At 36.2% G+C, this 25481-nt stretch overlaps 1 protein-coding gene across 1 annotated transcript in view; it reads right to left on the reverse strand.

The window, feature by feature from the left end:
* The window catches only part of ADAM10 (ADAM metallopeptidase domain 10), a 41748-nt gene that overhangs the window by 8686 nt on the left and 7581 nt on the right, over positions 1-25481 (reverse strand). Inside the window, exons 2-8 of the mRNA XM_058846547.1 lie at positions 24439-24589; positions 13125-13243; positions 11766-11924; positions 4810-4913; positions 3252-3401; positions 2019-2111; positions 1292-1475 (exon numbers count right to left, since the gene is read on the reverse strand). Of these exons, the coding sequence (XP_058702530.1) occupies positions 1292-1475; positions 2019-2111; positions 3252-3401; positions 4810-4913; positions 11766-11924; positions 13125-13243; positions 24439-24589 (960 nt within the window). The remainder of the gene's footprint in view (positions 1-1291; positions 1476-2018; positions 2112-3251; positions 3402-4809; positions 4914-11765; positions 11925-13124; positions 13244-24438; positions 24590-25481) is intronic.

The raw sequence follows: 25481 nt of genomic DNA on the forward strand, positions 1-25481 counted from the left end.
ATTTAACCAAGTAAAAAAATACACAGTAAATTCGGAGATCCTCTCTCACAGCAAGAGCATTAATATAAAATGCCTAATGTTACTTATTTATCATTGTCAGAAAAAGTACAAACTAAAGCTGAAAATGCTTTTGATGTGTTGATTAATGAGACCCATGGTTAGAAGGTTGGCAGTCAAGTGCATCATACTTCCTGTTCAGAAAATTCCCAAAATTTTGCCTTTCATTTCACCAAATTCTTCCATAACTTGAGTTTCTACTGAAGCGTTAATAATGTTCTAAAATTCAGGTATTCTATTGCTAATGTAAATGGTGTCTAAAAACCACTCCAAAGTTTTCCTTTCTCAAGTAAAATTTTGATTTAGTGACATATCCCATTTAATCTATGTCAGTATGTGTGTTAAGGATGAGAATCTCAAAGATCTTAGTTTTTCTCAGTTAAATTTAGAAAGCAGTGTTTATGGACTGCACACTCCAATTCATCCTGTGCTTGCTCAGTGTATACACTGAATAGTCATCACAGACCCAATTTCTCATTTCTATTTACCATCTGGGCATTATTTTTCCTATGACTCTTCCACAGTCACTGAGGTTAGTCCACACAGGTCCCTCTAACATATCAACTGCAGTCATGGGTCTATTGATCTCTTACCCCTTATGAACAGTTTCATCTTTCTTCCACCATTACTCAATTCTGTTAGAGCTCTCAATAATGCTCTCATTAAGGCACCCTGTCTCTTGCAAAGTCTCACTGAGATTTTTTTTTACATCAAAGGACTTACTTTAGACCCAAAATATACAACTAGACTGAAACTAATGAGAATCAGTTCAAGAAGAGTCATGCAGTAATTATTCTGTTATCTCCCAGAACTACATCTCACTGACTTAAAAATAAAATTCTTTCAATACTACCTAGAAAGCCTAAAGGTTCTGCAGTGTAGTTCTCACAGTTGTAACCTCTGTTTAAGTAGAGTAGGAATACTTGCTTCATCTGTCACTTTACCAGTCACTCACACCCACCATAAATAGAAATCAATCCCAATATTATCTCATTCATATAACAAAATAAATGTTTTTCTTTATTGTTCATATCCTGCTCATCAGAAATATAGAAAGATGAACTGAAATAGCAAAATATACTAAAAATAAAATTAAATCATACCCAACCAAAACTGTGAAAAGCTAGGAGATTTTTGTGTATTTGCTGTCAGTTTAAAAGATGGTTTCTACCTTTCTTCTAGTGCCTACCTACAGTACTTTATCTCATAGCACTGAAGGCTTGTATAGAATTACCTGAAGGGGCTCCAACCCAAGCCAGACCAAGGACTCCATCATCAAAATCACGGTCTGTAAACACATAGGCCAAGCAATAATCATCATGATTCTGTTCCGAGTTCAGTTCCAGAAACTTTTCCACACCAATGTTAGGAAATCTAAAGGGATTGGAAGAGTCCTTCTCATCTATGGTTGTGTTAATCTAAAAGTAAATTGAAAGAAACTGTAAGAGACAGGATTCATTTCACTTGCACATGCCAGCTAAGAGGCTCGCTGTTATCAGTACTTTGCTATGTTACATAGTTAAAGATGTTGCTTAAAATTTAAAAGCCTTGATTGTAAATTACCACCCCCCATTATTTGGAAAACACAGTGCTACAATAAATGAAGAATTGCATTTGTGTAGTAAATCCCCATTCTCTTATTTCCTTCTATTTCTTTTCCATCAGTACTTAAAAATTTGTATTTATCCTCCTAAATTATAATTTTTACAAGGAAGTCCCAACCTGGATAGCCATTCTCTATTTTAATATTAAAGTTATTGGAGAATAGCAATAGTCTATTCACCACACAACAACGGTGCTGAAACAAAGTAAGTTGATTCCTATAGAAAAACTGACCCCACTTGTGCTAATGAGCTGTAATAAAACAATAAATGAGTACAAGTAAACAGGAACAGGACATTTGAAGAATACAGCCTCCAAGAAGTATCAGTGAAGCTGAAAGCATTTCCAACACAACTTACTCTGATTCGTTTCACCATGAAGCTGATGTTACGGATCCCTGAAAAATCTGTTGACTGGTAAATGGTGTCAATTGCTTTAACATGGCTGGAAATCTGTCAAAAACAGAAGGATCTACAGTTCAGAGATCTATGCACTACACTATAACTTATTTAAACAGCAATAGCTGCAAGGCCTACACTCCTACAACATATGATATTGTGCTATAGGAACTCCTAACAGACCTTTTTAATGAAATGATGGCACATAATGGAAATAGATCACAACCAGTACCTGCATCACCACCATTTCAGATATCACCAATGGATTTTGCCATTTGATTTTAACACATAATTCCATCAACTTTGAGATACCTGTTTGTGATACTCCTTTATTCACTGCTTTGGTACAACACCACTGTAGTGGAAATCATATTCAAAGCACTGTATTTCTTTTTTTGAGAAAAAAATTTTACTTGTTAAGTACTCTTTCATTTCTGGTAGAAGACATATGTGAAAAAACTAATCATTTACCTTTTCTAGCATGCAGAAATGCCAATTCACTAAAAAGCTGATTTTGAAGGTGACTTCCAAGCTTTGAAAAATGTTACTCAAATTGCCTATGTACAGTGTGATAAACAGTAAAATTCAGATCTGCAAGTGGCAGTGAAACTTCAGACTTCAGGAGAAGTACATTAACAGGCTAGCTACACTTTCAGCAAATTATCAGCAAAACCACTAAACTATATTGACCCTTCTCACAGTTAATAGTATATTGACAAATGAAAAGCATCTGCCTTTAGCTGCCACTGCTTTTTCACCATCCACTAAATCAGACACTACAGGAATAGATCTCAGCATCTTTAGCTCACAGTGTTTTGAGCTAGGATTTCAAAGGGAAGCCTATGCAAGTGTTAAAACAGGCTTGGCAGGCTGTCAGACAGGACAGAACTCTTCAGGAAATATTATTTTTCTGAGTAAGAACTGAGAACAGTCAGAGTGCAAGTCTTGCTCAGAGGTGCTGAACACACCACAGCTGCCATTAAAGCAGGCACAAGTGCCCAGGGCCTTTGTCACAGAAACAGCAACTTTTTAGCAAATAAAAAACACTGTTTCTATTATGTATAGACCACTTTAACAAAGGAAACAAGACTTTATAAAGTAAATAAGCAAAAATACAGGCAGGTAAGTTACATGAAATTTATCAGGATACCTGAAGTAAAAGCAGGTAATTTTAAACAAAGGGATTGGAAATACCTGTGCTATCACAGCTTCTCTGGTTCCATAATGCTTGTAGAATAAATGATCCGTCTGGATATACAGCTGACACGTGTTTTTTTCAGCCTGAGTGGCACGTTTTTTTCTCAAAAGCTGTGGGTCATCCTTCTTAGGCTCTTCAACAGGCTTCTACATATACACAGGAAAGAAATACATTCATTTTCTAGCTCCACATCCTGCACTAGATTACCTAAAAATAACAATGGTTCTATACATACTCCACTAATACAAAGAGATTTTCTTTTTTTTTTCTTTAACTTGCAAAGTTTGATGAATCTTGAATTAAGTACATTATGCTCAGTTTTCAAATAATTTGAATGTAATCTTAGCAAAAGCTCTATCTGCACTTCATTTTATATTACAAAAGGCAGCCAACATTACATAGATTTTTTTCATTCATATGATCGTTAGAATTTTTCTTTTTTATAATCCTTTTCTAAAAGAAACAAACAGTTGCTAGGTTAGGAAAAAAATCAGCACTGCTGGGATTTAATTGCACCTTCCCTAACACCAGTTACTTCAAATTGTAATTACCTCAGCTACCTCAGCAAACAGAAATGTTTAAGCACTTCAGCATGGAACAAATGGGGCACAGAAGAAGTTAAAGCAACATTGGTTAATCAAAGTGGTATCTGGTAGCACATTGGCCTTACACTACTCACTGGTTGATGGCCCGCTCTCTCCATAAAGTTTTACAAGCAAATTTTTTGGGAAAGCATGTTATTGTTAGCAATGCTGAAAAGCCCATTAATGTTGACAATTTCTGGAGCCACAACATAAATAAACTAAGTTGCTGATGCTGTTTAAAAAGCCATATTCTATCATTTTCTGGGTATATATATAGCAGACACCACAAAATTATGCCAAGACTTGGAACAGCTCAGAACACAGCTAAGTCTAAAAGAAACTCAGTAACTTGCTGTTGGAAAAAAAACATTCTGTGACATGTGGTGCAACCCTGAATGCAAACCCATTGTGGGACTCCATGCAAATACACAGGTTCCTTCCACAGGACACTTACCTCTCTCAGAAACTAATCTGTAATGTGCTGTAACCCCACAAGCTTACAGAGTTTTTAGGAAGACCCTCTCACCAACATTACTTAATTTTCCACTGAAAGCACTCAGATATCCCAAGTGTGTTCTATTAACATAACATGAAAATCTAGAAGTTACTAGTCTTTAGAACCAATGTATTACTTGGAGATCAAGGGATCTTGAAACTCTTCCTTCTCAATTGCAATAAAGTATATTCCTCATTTCAAGCTTGATTTCCACATCCATCTAAAATTCTAACTGTTGAAAAATTTGAAATCATGTAGGATTCATTAAGGCTATAAGCAGCATATCTGGGCTACAGAAGCAATGAGAAAAAGAATTTAGAAAAATCATGTTAAAAAGAAACCACCAGCAATAATTTAAGTATCTCACAATGTGGAGGAATAATAGTTCCCCAAAAGTAAAAGAGAAAACATACAAGAAATAGGAAGTTATCTAGCTAAGTACTAATCAACATAATCTATTAGCCTTTGCTGTACCTCGGTTGCTGGTTCTTCTATACCAGTCATCTGGTACTTCTGCATTCTTTCAAATACTGAATGATCTGCACAACCTCCTTGTGGTCCATATTTATGTGGATATTCTAAAAAGAGAAAGGTCAGGTTGAATTTTCAGATTCCAAGTACAAGTCAAAAATATGGCTGCACCAGTGCAACTTATTCAGTTGGTGTCCAATATTGTGCATGTGGTTTAAGGGAAGCATTAGAAGAGTCAAGGTTTATGTAGGTTTTTCTCATTTCTACTAAAACATTCTTCGTTTTACAAACAGAACAAAACTGACATTTGCTTCTTAACGTCATTTTATCAGGCAGAACAAGAAAATATGATAAGCAGTGCCTAACACAAGAACAAGAGCTTTTATTTACACATCTGTACCCACTTGCTTCAACTAGAAGCAGCCTTCAAAAAATGACATCACAATAGAAAGTTATTAGATATCAAATATACTAAAGACTGCTTGGGTAAGAGAAAGAGCTTTTATGCTACTTGGTAAACAAACTAAGAAAGCTGGCTAACATCCTTAGAGGATTTTATTATTTTTTTCATCTTCCACTGATTTTTTGGAAGTTTTCACATTATGCTACTTAACTACCAATACATAAGAAGGAAAATTCTAGGGAATAGAAACATGATTTAATTAACCACTACATGTTAGTTAAACATCCTGGAGATCCAAACTAGTGAGAATATCCCATAATCACCATAATCACTGCACAAGGGAATGTGCTTCAGACACAGGTGCTTAGCTTTTAATGTCAGTTCCTATTGCAGATTTGTCACCTGCAGTTGCAGAAGCTTCCTCTGGAGCTGAGAAATACTGAATACTTTTCCCTTTGATTTCTTTGCAGACTCAACCCCATCATAAATTGGTGCCCAAGTAAGAAATAATGGAATACAGATTATGGTAGCCACAGATCTGGATACTTAACAAGTCAGTTTCTGTGGGACAAACCACAGTTTTAGCACCATCTCAACCGAGTGCCGCTTTTGTCAGAAAGGTACAAACTTGACCAAAGGTTTGTTGTGTTTTGGGAGCTGCTGGTTGGTTCCTTTGGTTTTTTATTTTTGTTTGGTGAGGAGGTGTTTATTTTTTGAAGAGTGGAGATCCAAATTTACAGAGTAAATAGGACAAGTACGGGCAGGATTGTAAAGCCAAGGCACCAAGGACCTTACGCCCACGTTATGCACATTTCAGTGATTTTACCCTGGATTAGCTCTAGTCTGGGCTGTGGAGTCAAGGTCTGGCAGCATCTGGAGCACAGCAGATGTGCTCCCTTGGAGTATGGGCTCTGCTATGGTTTCACCTGACAGCTGCCTTTAATTATCTTTGACTCTTTATGCCTGTTTCTCACAGTCATAATGCATGATACTGCTACCTTGAAAGTTTATGTCATGACACTCTACATATTGGTTTCCCTCATTTCAATTTCCACCACCACACAAACACCATTTTTTAATTGCTGTCTCATCACATTCCTCCCAGCACAATTAGCCCTAGCACAGTGCCAGAAGAATGGAGAGAAAAAGAGAAAAATATGCTCTTACTGCAAGTCACCTCACCCAATTTGCTCCAGCATGGTAGTGGAACACTGACTTGGCTACAACCAATATTAAACAAAAAGCACCACTCTGTTGGAGTCACCTTTTACTTTTTGGGATCCTGTTTAATATCACTACATTGGAGTTACAAGCAAAGGACTGTAGATATGAGACTTCCCTTCTCCATCTCCACCACCCTTTTTCCTCCCACTGTAGTATAAAAAATTCTGCTGTATTTAGTCAAATGCAAATTTTCATTACCTACAACCTGACTTCACACCACCAACTGTCTATCAACAAGAGCAGGTTGCCCAGGGCCAGGAGTAATGGCCAATCCTGCCTTTCCCCCATAGACACTGCCCCTGCAGAAAACCACTGTACCCTGAAAGCAACTCCTGCAGGAGCCCCACTCTGGAGCATTATGACAACTGACAGAACAGTACTGGAAATAAAAGCTCTCACCGTATTACACAAAATAATCTGTCTTTTCTCTCTATCTTGTTTCCCAAAGATGTTAGGAAATCCCTTAACACATTTTTTATACTGGCTGCCTGCAATTCAAACATTTCTCACTTCAAAAGTAATAATCTAGTAAGAAACACTTTAAAGCCATGACAGTTAAAATTACCAAAAAAAATGAACACAAAACAGTCTGCAACAGCAATTGTCAAGCTTTTGCACATGCTGGAAAAGACAAATCCCCCAGAGAGAGATTTGAAACCACCCTGCTAATCACTTTGGAACCATTTCTAACTTACAGGGAAAGTTGCATATGAAGTTTTATTTGCTAAATGCTAAACTGCCCCTAACTGTGAAGGCACCATTCCCTTGTCATCTTTTGAGACTCCCTATTTCCATCATCCCCTGCAGTAGTTCTATTTTTAAATACCTTAAATAAATTTAAAATTTTAAATGAAGCTAAGCAAGAACTCCATGGTGCCAGATGACTTGGCCAGTTTTGACCCACAATCCATTCTCTTGTGAAGCATTTCAGTGCTCTGAGATGTGCCAGCTTTCTGTGCAGCCTTCTGCCAGCTCTTTGGCATCAAGAGCTTCTTAGCCTATCCCTACCACAACCCTGAGAAGTGAAAAGGAAAAAACCTGCTTTCACCATGAAATGAGTGCTTACAGTGAATGCAGAGTTGAGGAGAAAACAGAAGACTATTTTCCAACAGAGCTAGAGTAGAAGAGGTTAATAACAGGTTTAATCTTCTAACTAGAAAAAATCATTAAGCAAAAAAACCTCCAACTTTTTCTTTTCCAGTACCACTTTCAGGTTTTGTACATCCTGGCAGAATGTTAAAGTAATAATAAAGAGTAGAATAAAATAGCCATAAATCTAAAAACCACACGCAAAATCTTGTCATTTCATACCTTCTGACTATAATGTCTTATTCTAACTAGATGGCAGATGATTTTTAATGATATATACAACTCCAGATGCTCAAAATAAGTTTTTTTTCCATTTAAAAAGATGTACTACTACTTTCCACAAAGACATTCCTGAACACTTAGCTTTTTTCTTCTAATTATCAGTAAATAGTATGATCTGTTAAGCATTTAGGTTAACTACTTAATAATTACTGGATTTAGGCATCTTGGGCAAGGATGACATCAAACTTCCACTACAAATGATGAAAACTCAATTCTTTAACAGCCATAGAGATTTACTCAATAGTAGCAAAACCAATAATGTTAGCATAAAGCTCAAATAGAAGCAGATACAAAAAAAAAAAAAAATCCTTATTATAAGTTTCATTTTCAGCACTCTGATGTTGTCCTCCCATGACAACTGCCATAACAATGTGATGAAAAACAAACCAGGTTCTCATTAATAACACAGTTTGCAATGGTCAGTCTGTTCAGCTGATAGGGCTTTGCAAAATTACAAACAACTTCACTTTTCGTTCTTAGTTGTATGGCCCTTCCAACATCATAAAGACAAATTAAGTGACCGTGTTAATTTTCCGGAAGGTCTGAACAGAATTTTTCTGTATATTGTTGGTCTGAAGAAATACTGATTTTGTATTTTACAGTATGACTCAGGGATACACTTGAAGCAAATATGATTTAAATAAAGTAAATATATTCTCATCCTTAAAGAAATGCTTCTTAAGTATCTTAATGTAAACAGCAATTTGCATCTTTCTAACCCTAAATTATAAAACATTTTGATCAAGACTGGTTTAGAAACTAAAATCATTCAACTTGTGTTTCAAGTCATGAATAGAAGACTGCCTTCCACTGGTCACCAGATCCACTGTAGCAGACAAAAGCTGCCTTATAAAGTTGACAATCTAATCCCCATTTACAAAACAACTTTTGTTTAACTACTGAAAAAGAACTCATTGAGATGCTAATCATATGTTGCATTGTGGTTTCTGAAAAGCACTAAAAAGCATATTGTTTCAAAAGGCTGAAACATGGGTGACCAAAAAAATACCCAAATTAAAGCAAAGATGACTTTTTACCTCAGTCTCTCCAGAGACAGAAATGTGATCATTTTTGTTGCTTTTGTCCTACATAAGATAGTAGTGGTTTGACTCGATTTCATGAGAGCTAGCTTTAGATTAGAGCAGTAACAACAAATTAACAGCAAATCTACTATAAAACTTAGCTTTTTTGAGTTATTGGGATTTTTTTGGAGCTGCAATTTAATGCAAAAATAGATCTCATGAACGACAAAAATAATTTAGCTTCAGAAGCACTCTTCAGAAAGAGACAGAAGCAGTTGTATACTCCAGATATTTCAGACAACAGAAATCCTAGAGGCATCTATGATGCCAATGACTGAAGTGACACTATACAATCAGAACACAGGCACATCAGACTGCACTGGCAGCAACCAACAGGAGTGATGTGTTTTTAAATAGTGCTCTGCTCCAGGATGCTCCAGGATGGGCTATTTTCAACCCTGCTGAGCAAGCAGCAATGTTCACTCGGTGATTTGGAAGCCATACTGTACTGCTGCTTTAATGTGGCTCACTGGAATAGATTTAGACCATCCCTTCTGATAATCTGATTTTGTTTCAAACTTATGGTTTTGATGCACTAGATTCAAGAGGAAAAATTATGTAAACCAACATGCCCATACCTGATTAATTAAAAGCACCTCAATATACCCTGCTCCCATTCACTTTAATAAGACATTAGTAAAAACCAATTTCAACACTACTTCTTCCACTTCCCAAAGCGATCCATTTACACTTCCAACAGAGATCACTCCTGCAAAACAGCAATAGTAACTTTCATAAAATCAATTTATCTGCTTCTTTAAGGCACAGTTCTATTTCTGTCAGGATTCGATAACAGTGAAGAGTATTTTTAGTCACTCACTATTTACAGCATAAGGAACTGGGACATGAGACAATCTTCTTGTCTCAGCCTTTGGAAACTGGGCACATCACTGCCTTATGTCTCTTACTTTCCTCCTCCCCCTCTTTTCAACAACAGGGTTAGTTAATAAAACCCTTTAAAAAGCTACAAGTGACTTATTTACACAAAGTCCTACATAAGTGGAAGTTCAACATTCCTACTATCAAGCAGTGAACTAAACTGTTCAGTGAGACCTGTAAGATGCAACACAAAACTTAGAAGTATTTGTAAATTATTCACAGAAATGTTATGAAATATGTATCTCACAGTTCCATGCCAAAATTTGTAACTTTTTTATTACTTTTCTCGCACTACTCTCCTGCTACAGCAGCAAAGCCATTAATACTCCAACTGTAGCTAACAGGGAAAACTGTCTTCTCATCTTTGAACTGACTCCCCCCTGCTGAACTGACCGGCAATGCTCTGCAGAGATGAAAACAAAGCTCATGCTGCAGCTTCTCTTTAAGAATCAAAACCACGGAATGTTATCCCATAGAATTATTCTCAAGTATGGATCTTGTAAGCACCAGGAAAATACACACTTAGAAAACAAATACTGTTCACATATCCAGTAAATGCTTTTGTTCACAAGCTCTTTAAAATTATGGAAATTCTATTTGCTTTTGGGTTAGTAATCATACTTACAGAATGAGATAACAGGAAGGACAAATGTATTTTCTAGCTCACAGCAATTTTAATATACTCAGAGACAGCGCATACTGCCACTGAAAGTAAAATACATAAAACCCACCCAAATTTGCCGAGTTTTTAATGGAGAGAGATCATTTCTCGTCACTGCATTCACACAAGAGAAGTAATCAAGGAGAGCAATATGCAATAACCCTGTTTTTTTTCACTGGCTTACAGCACCAAGAAAATTATAATATACAAAACCAAATCACAGTCAAATTTTCCTCATCTAACTTCCTATTCTTTGACACTTCTTTTCACAATGCAGTCTCATTTTGACATACTTTGAAAATGACTTATACATATATCATTAACAGAGTGGTTCAAGCAATTTCTAGTGATCTAATCCAAGCCTCCTCATCCAATTCCAAATGAGATTTCAAACTCAAGTCTCCTGGGGTTTGCACAGTGGCCTGATGGGACATGTTTTTAAATGAAGTTATGGTTTAAATTGATTTTTAAGCAAGACCGACATCCTGAAGTTAGCTGGAAAGACACTTCGTTAGCTTCAATAACCTAAAGTTAGTCTTAAACTGATGCTGCAAACATCTACCTTTGATACTTCCTTGATCCTTGAAGGATTCAAACTTGGAATCACAACTTTGTTGCAGTACTTTTGAGGTTCAATAGAACTTAAGCATCAAACAAAACTGATTTGTATTGCATCTGAAGACTGATCATACAGAAATAGGCAGGCAAACTGCAGGAGAACTCTGGTGCATCAGTTCTGAAGATGTAGAAGTATTTCATGGTACTTTTTTATCCTTCCAAGCATTTACAACTGAAGCTAGATTTCTGGGGCTACACATGTCAAATTTCAGTACTATTCCCTGTACACTTCCATCAGCTGTTGTGTAAAATGGGACATACTGGGTGCCACCACCTCTTCTTAAGAGCTCTCTGAAGGCACATGTGAGAGACACATGCAGATGAAGCTTTTATTTCACACAGATGTCACCATCATGAGATATAGGTAATCTTTTAGTGACTTGAACCTTTCTCTTTTATTTAACAGATCACATGGAAGAGCAATCAGTATAGATCTTTTTAAGAATGTATTTTTCAAAGAAACATGTATCCATTGGGTAGGAAATGTACTGCTTGCACACTAAAGCCTGACTGCTAAGGATTTCTTAAATCGCAGAATTAAGGACTGACTTTGGTTTGCCATAAATCTCTCTCACATAACTCTATATGAATCATTTGAGGACAGCACAATTAACAGTGTCATACACAAGCCAAAGTCTCATTTGATGCTCACAAATGGCATACAGGTCTTGACATTTAATAAAAAAAAATTTCATCTGCAACATGAAATGGAAGTACTCACTGATATCATCTTCATGATAAATGACAGAGTGGAATGGTAGGTTTCTGTCCTTTATGTATCTCTCTGCTGGTTCAATATAAAAGGTCCCACTGTGAGTTTGGATGAATCCTTCAAATTTTCCATCAATAACAGACCCATGAGTAAAACTTCCCTGCTCACCTGTTAAGGGACAAAGTGCATTTGGTTTTTTTATATCCTTCAAAAATCCTTTTTAAGACTAAGATTATTCATCACTCAGACAAACAGTTACAGCAAAATCACGGTCGCTAAGTTCAGCAGCTTCCCAAACAGGTGCATAAATGAAATGTTTAAAAAGTATATAATGAAGAATTCAACTCTGTATTTTAAAGCTGATACATACACAGCATGTAATTCTATAATCAAATCCTGTCCTTATATATCCATTCATACAATTAGAAATAATAAAACTGGAGAATATACAGAACTTTGAAAGCTTTCAAAGAAAGACTTCCCTACATTCAAGACATCCATTTTTCTCTTCAAGCATAATCCTCTTAAAATTGCAGCTAGGTTGGAACCTGGCATGGAGTGAATTTGTATTTGAAGCAGTCACAATCAGGAAAAGTACAACTGTCAAAGTTTAATCACTGACTGCTACAACATGCAGCATCCCAACAGCCTTTCCCATATAAAGGATGAAACTCTGGAACAAGAATGTTTACACACTCCTCCATTGAGGAAAGTTCAGAATCACACTGTCAAAAAGCCTCCTGACCTACTCAAAATAACTGATAAATTGGTCTACCTAGATGCATATGAAGCCCTGTGTTTATTACTTTTCAAAGTTTAAAATGCTCACTTCAAGACTGCAGAACATGGCTCAGAAAGACCTTCAGGAAAACAGAACAAACATAAAAAGGGGCAGAGTAAATCATAATCCATTTCTATTTTCCATCTGCTTTTAATTCTGTAATTCTTCTTCATTTTTAATCAATTTTATCTTCTGTATTTACTAAAGTCAGGCATATTACCCTTAATGATGATAACTCTATATTGCTTTTATTGCTTTCAACTAAAAATGGTACCCGATTTCTTTTTTCTTCAATGCATACAACTTTTTTTTTTTAAATGTATCAGACTTCTATGAAAAGTATGTTTATAAACAGATTTGAAATTCAAGTTTCATGGGTATAAGAATTATTACATTTAGATACTAGATATTAGACACTCATTTAAGTGTGACTCATATAAAAGCAGATGGGAGTTTAAATGTGTTAGATGCATTATTAAATTTTAACAATAATCTAATCATACAGACACTAATTTTCTCCATGTACTATTAGAAAATTCCTGTTTAAAATTGCTGTACTTTCATCCATTTTAAAGTGTTATACTTACCATAAATGTGTCCAGTGTAAATATGGGAGGTATCATAATCAATTACTTGGTTCGATATTTCTACTTTAAAGTCATCACTAAAAAGAGATGTGTCTCTCTTCATTCGAAGGTTGAATTGTCTAAAATGAATAAAACAAGATAGTAAATTGGCTTTGAGCTTCAGCTACATAAGCACTAAATAAAGTACTGTAAAACAACATTTTTGTGCAATCAATTTGCAGACCTTGTAAAACTTATCTGTAGAAAATGTGTTTACTGTACAAGAATTAGACCAGAGCCTAGAAAGACTTTTTAAGCAAGATTCTTTAGATGTTTTTGATATAAATAGCTAAAATTACAAGATTTAAGCCAGAAAACACATTAGACTTAAACACGTAATTCTAAAATGCTGACTTGGACTATACACTTGTTCCCAGTTCTTCAGAAGGCACTTGGGTAGCTTAGGAAAAATGCAACTATTTCACTTCATAGCACTGTGGAGCAGAACAGATAAAAACAGCTTTCACTTATTTTACTTCCATTGATGACACTTAAAATTTAAATAAGGTAAATTAAATGTAGGTGAGTTCATCAGTGTTTCAACTGAAACTCAAAAAATAAGATGGGAAATAACATCTAATAAAAATACTTAAACTGGTGGAGTCACATGAACAACTATGTAAACAGATCTATTCATTAAATCACTGGGTTCATTTGCAATACTATGTACTTTAATGCAAATCCTACTGCCAAACTTTATATGAAACAGCTTCCTTGTATGACAACAGGAATTTCATTGAAGCAAGTAAAAGTGTTTTAAAATACCTGACATTATATGAATTCATACCTGTGACAACTATTAGCTTGCTTCAGAATTTTATTTGGTATTCTCTTAAATTTTGTATAAACATTTGTGCAAATACAGATCATGAAGTTGAAACTTAAGCCATTCCAATTTTAGACTTGATTTTCTTCCTGTATTTTTCTTTTTCCACACAATGATGAAATTGAAGGAATATTATAGTTATGTCACAAATTTGTTACACAAAATGTAACTCTTGGTAAATTGAGTACATCTGGGTTTGAGTCTTCATCTAAAAACCATGATCAGCAGAGCTGACCTTCACAGTGAAAGTCAGGATGCTACCAATAAAACAACTCAGGCAATTAAGAGCCACAGTGTAAAGTTGATTAAATCTAGTTACTTTTCACTAATGAGCTGAAGCATACACAAACTGTATCTTCAGTCTCCACCTGCACGTTAAGTATGACACCATAGCTATAAGTATTTTGAAACATTAAGATGTATATTAAGATGCAAACTTCAAGATCAAAAAAAAGCCATGCCTGCACTTAAAACCTGGGAAGGGCTGCAGTGACTCATCTTGACTATTCAGTAATGTAAACAGCATTTCACAATCAAACTATATTTACTATTACTGCCACAGTGTTAATAAAGCTTCAAAGCAAGTCCCCTCCTCTGGCAATGTGTCACAGGTATCTGACTATGAGGTTATGAAACTCTCAGATGCGGATGGTAGATGGGGAAGGTTAAACTTCAGCAATTCCCTGGGACTCAGGCTTTGTGCCAAGCCAGCAGTGCTCCCACCACAGCTCCAGTATAGATGTATTTATATGAGGAAGATCCTCCTGTTACAAAGGAAGGAACTGTGCACCCAGATACTGGCATCACTGAGACAAGAAATGAGAATTATTGTCCTTCAAGTTTGTCTTTTTATTACCTCTGCCACAACAGTCCTTTGGTAACCCAGAGGTTCATGAGGAAAAAGAAGTAACATGAACAAGCAACCCAGAAACATATGGTAGGACTGATGGCCACAAAATCACCCAAAAAATTTTTCAAGGGTGGGGTGGTGGGCAGTGTGGAGACTTGAAGCCACTTACGTGGCTCTCCTGGGGAAAAGTTAAAAATGAACAGGTAGCAAGAAATTAAGACCAACACTGATGAGAATATGACAAACTTCATTTAAGTACCTGAAAAAGTTATACTTGCTTTGAATGTAATACACTGTTCAGGGTGTTGCACAGATGTGAGCTCCATTTTAGGCCGAGCTTTTTCTGTAACTGAGTTGTCCCACTTGAGGATGGATCAGACCCTCAGTGCATTTGAACTGAAGTTAAATGGCAATAGATGCTGGACCCATTAGAATCTCTCTTCCCTTCTCTAGTATTTAACAGAAGGTTTGTTACCTTTCCTCATGAAAGAAATTTATTTGGAAGAAAACCCTCACTCTATACAGCACTTTTCTTTCAGAAGTGTATACACCATTTCTTTAAAATCACATTTTTCTGGTTTTATTTCACCTGTGTTTCAAATAAACTGTGGAGAAGTTGTCTCTAACACTCAATTGCATCAGCAATATATAATATAATATATGGCTTTGAAGTTACCAGTGCAAGAGAATGCAGGACTTCTGATGTATTAACTCCCATATGTATCAGCAGTGGTGAAAAAACCCAGAACCTGATCTCAGCCTGAAAGCTGTAATTTACCAAGTTTAGCTTAATATAACCCCAAGACCACCAGGGATGGATGAGCCCTAGGCTTTCCACGTTGCTCCATAAACACTATTGAATCTAACCCATGTTGCCAATTATCTATCTTTTAAAAAAATTAGCTCTATTTGCAGGATTAGAGAATTATTTCAAATACAAAAAAACTCCACTGTGCTTCACACCAACAGTTTTCTATTTGATTTCTTAACTTAAACTATTAGATAATCTGACCATCTCTCAGCTATTTTTAATCTGGTCTTTTCTTAGTCATTCAAACACACTTGATGAGAACAGGATTATCTGTCTGGCCTGTTCACCTTCTTAATAATGAAAAATTGACAAATATTCCTTTATTTTTCCCGCACCAAAGGAGGGAAGAGACAGCTTGGGACTGTGGGGAGGAAAGGGGCTTGGGAGGGTGGTGGAGCATCTGTTCATCTCTACTTCCAATAGTCAACAACTGCAGCACATCACCAAACTTCAAACATAAATTCTACTCTGGCTTAAATCCAGTACCTTCATGATTCTTCTGAGGACAGGAGACTCCAGGGAAGTTAAACAAATCTGTCTATATCATTACTGAATATGGTTTCTAAACTAGCCATAAAGGAGGAAAGAAAAAGCTTCAAATAAGCCTTTTGGCAACTACAATTTCTATAGCATGCACCAAATTCTCAGTGCAAACTACGCTATTCCTTAGTCTAGCAACACACCAGGCAGAAGACTAACTAATTTCAGAAAAATGCATCTTTTATTTACACACTTTCTGACCCACAGAAGACACTTCCTAGCAGTAGTGATCTCTAGAATAGAATTAAGTCAATTAAGACCACGTTTTGACCTTGTTTATTTGTTACTGCTTCTGTCTTCCACAGATCTGAAAACTGATATGGTAAGAGAACACTACTTAGTTACTATATGGTTGCTCATTTGGCTTTAAGCAGAATTTTGATAAAACCTTTAATCTATACACACATATAAAATTACATAATCTGCTTTGATAATAAACGACGTGTTATATATTAATGGCAGTACCCAAAAGACTATCAAGAGGTAGATTTTTATTTCTCTTTAGCTTACCTCAGGGAGACTATGTCCAATTTGCAAGTAACATAGCAATTCAGTCATAATTAAAGAAAAATTATAGTTGAGAGCACCACACTAAGCTAAGACACAGTACTTTCCCATGGGCTCAAGTTATGTTGATCCTACACTCTAATCAGAGCAAGTACTTGAAAGAAACCAAAAAACAAGACATGTTTATATACTGACAGCATTTGGTAAAGGGTATATAAAGGCTTACATGCAAGAGTTAATGCCTAATCTATTATTCCATTTCCTTTCAGTGCCAGTTACCTTCTAAGATTTCACCACGATGCAATGTCCAATATATTGGGTCACTCATACCAGGTCTGCAGACTTCCACAAAACTGCAGAAAAAGCTGTTATCTGGCATACAAAAAGGGCACTTGGTGCTTTCCCTTTTCTGCCTTTCCTCAGTCAAATTGCTGTTACTGGTGACAAGCTCACAGAATCATTAAATGATCAGAGGAGATTGTGGAGAAAAGAGAAAGGGGAATGTGGAGATGGAAGAGTTACTCCACAGCTGAAAGAAGTGGCTGGGGAAAGAAAACTGAAGGGAATGAGTTGGCAGCAGTATGTAATATGACTTCAGTACAAGGAGAGTCCATTTTTAGGTTCACAGTATTTTCTTTCCAGTAGGAATCAGAAAAATCCTCACAGCCATGGCTCCATCAGCCTCCTCACAAGTCAGCATCTAGAAAATACTGTTCTGCTTGAGATGCAAGTCTTTTATCCTTACGTTTCCTACCTAAGAACTGAAAGACTCTCTTCTTGGAGAAATGGAAAGGAGTTCTATAAATGGATGAGGACAATAACTTGAGCTCTTCTTTCTAACTGCTTCCATAAGGCATTCCACAATCTACACAGTTCCCACAAGACTGTCAGACTCATTCCAGCTCTGAATTATAGTAAACAGAAGACAGCTTAACAACCTAATACTGGATTTTTTACTACCCACAATTCTACAGAACCGTCACAATTTTTTTTCATTGTTTTAACTTACTATTAAACCCATATAATATACTTGATCATTTAACTGATAATTCCAACAGTCTTGTTACTTACACTGAAGAAAACTTATCTTTGAAGCAGCACATGATACAGTCTCCAGGTTCATCACTCTTTCTCTGATCCACCTAGATGCACACAGAATCATCCCCTAGTACGTACTTATGTAAATCCCAATCTCCACAGTATTTCAACACTCAGCCATCCCAGCTAGAATGCTTGCAACTGATGTTTGTTTTCCATTAACACCTCTATGATAACACTTGTGGCTATTCAGACATCTTTCCTGACCTTCAGAAGTCAGACTTGCTAAACTTGTATTCTAGAACACTACAATGAGGATGCAGCCTCCATTCCAATGCATTTGCCACTGATTATTCTTGATATACATAGCTTCAAACACAAGCTAGCTCAGATAACAGAAACCATCCAAGCAGGATTACAAGAAGCCACATGTTGGCTAATTTACACTCTAAGAATGTATCTCTGTCCTGAAGAGGACAGTGTACAGATTTTAAAGGCAGAAAAGCCTTTACCCAAGGTTGACTTTTTTTTTTCCCTTTCAGTAAAACTTCTTTGGGAAGTTCAGTATAGAGTTGACTACCTGGTTTCCTGTTTAGCAAAAATAACCTTCCCATTTATATTTACATAAAGTTGACTAGTTGTATGCAATGCCATGTTCTAACAAAAACAAAATGCCAAAAACCAGAAAACAGGTAAAGATGTGATAGAATAAAAGCACAAGCAAAGTTACTGCATGAATTCAAACTATGAAAGTAGTTAGGAAAGAAACTTTCTTAGTTAAACTAGAAAAGACATAGAAGATAAATCCACTAGCTGATAATATGAGCACAGAGCTATGGCTATGTCTACTAAAGTTTGCTGGCCAGGGAGTAGAGCTGTAAACCATTAATACCAATTTAAGCAGAGCAGTGGAAACTCTGCACTTTGGCTGGGCTGTCCCACCAGTTCAACACCATTGTAGCAGGTGTCTCCCAGACAAACCTAAGTCAAACATCAAATGCCTTTTTCCCTGAGGGCTACACATAATCCAACTAACTGTATTTAAACTCATAAAATGCAAAACATGTAACCCATAGATTCAGCCTCTCGATTTTTTTAACTTCATTTCAGTTAAAAAATGTGTAAGAACTCAGGACCCTGCTTCCCAATTCTCTGCAAGATAAAACTGCTTTACCTACATGCATCAGCATAAGGTGGGTTTGGTTTTGGTTTTTTGGCAAAACAGGTGTAGGAAGTGACACCTGATTCACAGGCATCTTGTCTGACAGTCAAGGTTTACAACTTAAAAGGTACAATAGATAGGGAATGAGTGAAGAATTGCCACAGAGCAGTGAATAATACTCAAAAGACTCCAGTAAGAACTAAAGACTTTTTATTTTCTTTCTTTTCAAATTCAGGACAGCCTAAAATGAGTTGCAGTAAGTGAATCTTGTAAAAAACCTCACTTAGTAAAATCCTCACAAAGCCAACATGTAGGTTCTATTTGATGACTGCTAAACCATCCTGCTTAAGAAGCTGAGCTGTTTAGGGGTGTGTTTAAGTGCACATGGAACTGGAAGAGACACAACATAGATCTTCAGATTAGTCCAGTAATACTGAATCTGCTTTTTGCTCTGACAAGCTCACAAGAACATAGAAGACAGACCCATTTAATGAATTAAGCACTGTGATGTATGCACAATTTTAAAAGTACTTAAATTAAATGCCATAAAAAGAACATCCAGTGTAATAAAAACCTTAAGTTGACAATATGAAGTCCTCTTTAATGCAAGAGTAACTAGCCCAGTTACTTCAGTCCATCTCAGCATGGCAGCATGCTCAGAACACCACTTTCTTAAAATTCAGCTTATCAAGTATTATTTCTCTGCAGGTATCTGCCTTTGTTTTCATAACCTACTCAAATATGGCCAACAATTATCTTGTTTAAACACATTTACCAACTCTGAATAATGAGGGCTATATGAAGGATTACAGATTACTACAGAATCAAGAATTTAAAAAAAAACCTCAGACTTAATTAAGAATTGAATTTTTTTTCCTGTAAGGACCATGTACACACCATAGATTCCTACAAACATGTCTGAATAACTTACATTATTTCTCAAAAAATAAAATTTTAGGTAAAATCTACAGAAAACCATAAAGCATCTGGAAGAAATTCTCAACATATCTTTAATTTAATAATAAGCAGGTGTTATCATGTGTTCAAGTGCCACTTGAAAATTCAACTGTTCACTCAAGTTGTGTGGGCACCTTTCCCAAGCAACAGTCATCAACTAATCTAGGAGTAGTGAAAGTGGGTGTAGATGGACAATTAACAGGATCAAGCAAGAAATTAGAAAGCTCAAGTTACTAGTAATGTATTAAATAAAAAGTTGACTGAAAATAGAGTTAAACAATACACCTACATACTTTTTCCCTTCTGAATGCATCAGTATTTCAGGAATTCCCAGTTTTGTCACTAGGTAAAGAAGTACAGTTAGAATATCATCAAAGTTTTTTAAGCTCTGTTCTCAAATTCACTATGAAGTATTCAGCATATTTCTGACATTCTACAGTGGATAAGAATTCAGGTCAAGATATTCTATGATTAATATATTGCAAATGTTTATACTGAAAAAGGGAAGAAAACTTTCCAGTTTCTCTCCAAGGGAAGAGATGTGTCCAGTAAGTGAACAAGTGCAAGTGCACATTTTGTGATCAGGTGAAATCTGTGTATAAAATCCGATGTCAGTTTAAGTGATGTCCCAACTTCCTTTCTGAAGCTACTGACATTACCTTGACATGCAAAAGGAAGTTACTCTATTTAAAATGCTTCACTGTATCTCAAGCCAATGCCAAAGGCATTGTTCTTCTTTGAATCAATCCATGCATTTTGGGGAGTGTGTCTGTGCTATGTTTTGCTTTTAAGGGAGAAGGGCTGTGGGGTCAGTTCAAAAATTGTTTTATATTAACCAAGTTCCTGGTATTAATACTGTGCATTGTGTGAGCCTTCCCTGATCTCAAAGGGCACCTTAAATTAACTCACAGTAGAACATCCAATATGAACTGGAAGGTGGAGGAGCTCTGATACACAACCAGGATCATTTCAAACCTTCATATTCCTTCCAAGTTGAAGAGTTACAGAAATAAGCACATTCTGCACCACTGGGGAAACAATAATGCCAATTAATCTAATACATGGTTTATTATTAAAAAGAATTAATAAGGATTTGTAGCTAAGTTTCAGCTATTTTAATTGTCCTACCAAGTTAGTATTTCAGCATTGAATAGTGTGGCTGGTTCAGTCTAGTTCACTGCATTTACCATAACAAGCTGTATTTTATATTACCAAACAACAAAGATTTTGAAAAATTTCTATTCTGAGCAGTATTTTGTGTGGCATCTAACTTTCAGATGAAAGTTAAACAGAGGAGGTTTCTCAGTGATGGTATACTATACATTCATTTGCAGAATTACCGAGTTTGGTATGAAAAAAGGTAGCTTTGGGCTTCATTCCATCATTTCAGTATCTATTTCATTATTAAACTATTAGCCCATAGTTATATGGTCCCTTTACCTTGCTATAAATATGTAATATTTAAACTGTTTTTATTTTTTTCTTTTTCAACAGAAGGGTACTATGAGATACAGTTCTTAAATCCAAACAGCCTGCTGAAAAGAACAGATGCTACTTACACAATCCTAAAATACTGGTAGCTGCCAGCCGTTTTCTGGACAATGAAACTGTAAGTTTGATGAATGCTTATCTGGCATATGTCAGCACTGCCACTGAAAAGGCTGGTACTCCATCCTCCCTCTCACCACTGCTGCTTAGTTCTGCACTCTCTCTTCTTACAGCAAATTTGCCTCTACACTGAACAGAAGAACCAATTAACCTCACTGACAATAAGCAGCCAAAGCATTTTCCCATCTTGACTGGCCACGTGAGCAGCAGGTGCTTCCTTTGGCACACACCAAAAGATTAAGTTTAGAAGTTCCAACTGGTCACAGAGACACAGCCTAAGCACTGCTGTGGCCCAGCTTCCCTGGCTGCTGCCAGCAGAGAATGGCAGTAAATATTAGGACAGTTTTTCCATTGTTTCCTGGCTACAAAATGCAGCTATTTCATCAGAATCCAAATCAAAATACAAGACTGTCATTTCAATCTTCATAAGCAGAAGTTGCTTACTATATTTATTAGATTAAGGGGATGCAAGTTGGACAGCTGTGTGGCAATAAACCACCACACCTGGACAAACCCTAAGGGACCATCTGGTAAAAGGCCATTCAAAAAAGATCAGGTATAAATTTTCAGAATCTCAACCCTCTTGTTGACTGAATGCCTTTAAGTTTCACCACCTTTCACAGCACTTTAAAAGTCCACGGCCTATATCTAAATAGTTCAAGTGTTTTACAAAAGCTTTATTCCCTACCCTCACACAAAATAACTCCAATACTTGATAGAAAGTTTTTACTTTTGTCCTTCTCAGTGATGAAATAAATCACTAGTTATTCACAATAAACCAGCTGCAACTGCAAAAAGCCAATCCTATTTATACAGCTTCTCAAACTTCTACACACCTTCAAAGCAAATAAACTTTGTGAAGCAAAATCCAATTCACTTGATCCTTCCTAATTCATATTTAAAGCAAAATGAAAATATTTTGTAAGAACACATCCAAAATGATTAACAGGAACTTTGGACTAAATTTACATCCTGTCAACGACCCTCTCTTTGTCAGGAAGTGTTAGATGTGCCACAGGAAACTACCAAAATCCTAAATTATGGACCAGTTTGACCGCACAGTCAGTTTCCAATCAGCCTCCCCAGTTAATGATGGATTTGTGCCTCATACCATAGGGATTTGGGATCAATTCCACATATAAACACCAACATTTTTCTTCATGATTAACAGTAGCTGTTATCAAAATATTTATAAACCTGATTGACTTAAAGTCTGGTCTTTCTCTGTGAATTAAGAGAGGAAATTTTTTTTAGACCTCATTATCCTATGTGAAGTACCATTTTTACAGGATAAGGATTTTCAACCCACCCTCACACCACAAAGAGAGCTCCGAGGCTAAGCTAGCAGCTCTCTTACAGAAGAGATTATTATGGGATCTTTACCAATGACAAGATGAACCTGCTCAAGTGGCCTGAAATGTGGCCTGCTCCCATAAAGAATGGTCTCATCCTTCTTCTATCACACCTGCAAGTCACACTGATTTTTTTTTTCCAAATAATTTTTAGACAGATGCTATTCCTTGCATGGCTTTAACACTAGCAGTGGTAGCACAAGGATGATGCTGGGAATGTGCTCAGGCCTGTTTCTCTCTGCAGCAGTGCACACTTCAGTAAGTCTAAATTATCCACCAGCCTGCAGCTAAGAAGTGGCAGCATTAGACTCACTGTCTGGAAATCTTGCTGGAGATTTAAAAGTAGAGAACTTTACGCTGTGAGGAACCTCTGAAGCATTCTACTATGCAGTCTTGTTTATTGGAACAATTTAATAGGGAAAACTAGAGACTGACAGTGACAGCAGAGACAGCAGCACTATGACTCTTCTTTGAACAATGAATTTACTTGGACTAAAAAGCACACTTGAAAATATGGTTTTAAGGACAGAACTTCAAATTCAGGATTTGGGTTGTAGTTCTAAACCATTTAGAATTAGCATTGTATTTAGAAGCACAACCCTAATGATGACCTGGGAACATGCACTGAAATTCAGTCTTTACATCATAAACCTCCAGGAACAACACTTCATTCCCTGAAGAAATGACAACCTGGCAAAAAACAAAACAATATCCCAAACAGATTCAGGAGACTTGGGTTTACATTTTTTTTGGTTAAACTTCTTTTTTTTCTATGTATGTCTAACAATTGTTTATCAAGTTCTAAGTACTTAAATTGTAACTGAAATAACAAGAAATACAAGGGCATTACACATTTCTGAAATATATTAAGAGAATGGTGCTTCAAAGGAGGGAGTCATAGAAACTAAGGTACAGGTACAAATACTTTAACTTTCTTCCTGTTTCTCCTGGGTCATACAAAAAGCAGGCAATTCTAAATTGCAATGAGATCTTCCTAACTGAAAAGCTACAAATTATACTTCAGTTGGTCACACTGAATACTTAACTTCTGTTTTGGATCTTACATGTTAAATGCAAGGAAAAGCATGTCTTGTAACAGTAATCATCTTTTCCCATGTCAAATAATTTCTGTATTTCACAATAGCACAAAAAATCAGATAACACCAATACACACAAAACAGAACATTTTTTGGCCTATTTTGTAGCTTTGTATGCAATCTGAAATGTTACTTTGTCTCAATTAAATCTCCTCATGCAGTTTGGCACAATTGTTGAAAAAAAATAAAGCTACAAAGAGAAAAAACCAAACAAACCCATATGCAAAACAAAAATGCATTATAAGCTCATAATCAACTACCATTCTGTTCCAAGTATGATTCCATTATTTAAGCTTCAAAGTTTATTAATAGTTACCATCAGATGTTTGAAGAAGTGCTTGCAAGTAACAATTTCATACCTCAACTGGACATGAGAGAAAATACTTCATAGAAACTGTAAACAGTGCAGTGTAGTGTATTCTAGCTAATGTTCCTCTGGTGGTTGTATTTAATCCTTTACATTTCACTACAATTAAAACACACATGAATAAAATATTTAAAGCAAATACCTTTAGAATAGCACTAACCTTCCATGAGCATGAAAATCAAGGCGCAAGAACTGCTCTTCATGTGATACTGCTCTTTTGGCACGCTGGTGTTTTTGGTGTAATAAATCCACATCGTAGGACAGTCCTTCATAGTGTCTAATGTACTTATTTAGAGGATTTCCATATTGGCCTGAAAAACAGAGACAAGGTTATAGCCATACTACCAGGCATGGCAGACCTGTGGTGCAAAGCAGTTAGTAATGAGGACCCAAATTCCACATTATATCCATTTTAACTTATTTTTCTCCTTTGTACACATCAAATTCACTCTACTCCAATCCCACAGACACGACACACACAAGCTACAAATGCATCAGATGGACCTTGGAAAGCATCTTCCACTTGAACTTCAATCAAAACAAGAATAGTTCATTTACTCCAAAACTACCCCACAATACAAACTACATCACTGTCAACAGGAATGCTTGAGAGATGTTTCAGAAAGGCACTCCTGATTCAAAATAAGTGCAACAGCTGATTATCTTTTTTCAGGTTCCCTGAAATTGTGCTTCCAACTTCAGTCTGCAGTCATGACACCACGGTATCTACTCAGAATGTCTGTATTCTATATGTGAAATATCCAGGGAAATTAAGAGCAAATAATGCCGCCTAGCAACACATTTTGTATCACATGGAATGTTCTACCACATGGAAAAGTTTTATTAAAATGTGTCTCCAGAGATACAGATTCAGTTCAGTCTATTTTGCACAATTCCTTCTAGGGTAATAATTATGACTCCTGTTAATATGAGTTCATGGAAGAAAATGGTGAAGATTTTGACCCTCCTATCCTAATGCAGAAAGAGATAATAATCACTAAAAAAAACCCAAACTACAACTTGTGGAAGAAACCAGAACTCTGAATTATGCAAGAAGAAAAATTAGTATCTCAATCAATTTAACTTTGGACCAACCTAAATGTGAATTCTCAGGGACTGCATGTGGTATTTTTCTTCAGATAGCTAAAAGGATGACCAAATAAACTAATACTTTCAAATGCATTGCTTGCATTTAGCAACCAT

The sequence above is a fragment of the Poecile atricapillus genome, chromosome 11 (genome assembly GCF_030490865.1).
Source record: "Poecile atricapillus isolate bPoeAtr1 chromosome 11, bPoeAtr1.hap1, whole genome shotgun sequence".
NCBI classification, from domain to species: domain Eukaryota; kingdom Metazoa; phylum Chordata; class Aves; order Passeriformes; family Paridae; genus Poecile; species Poecile atricapillus.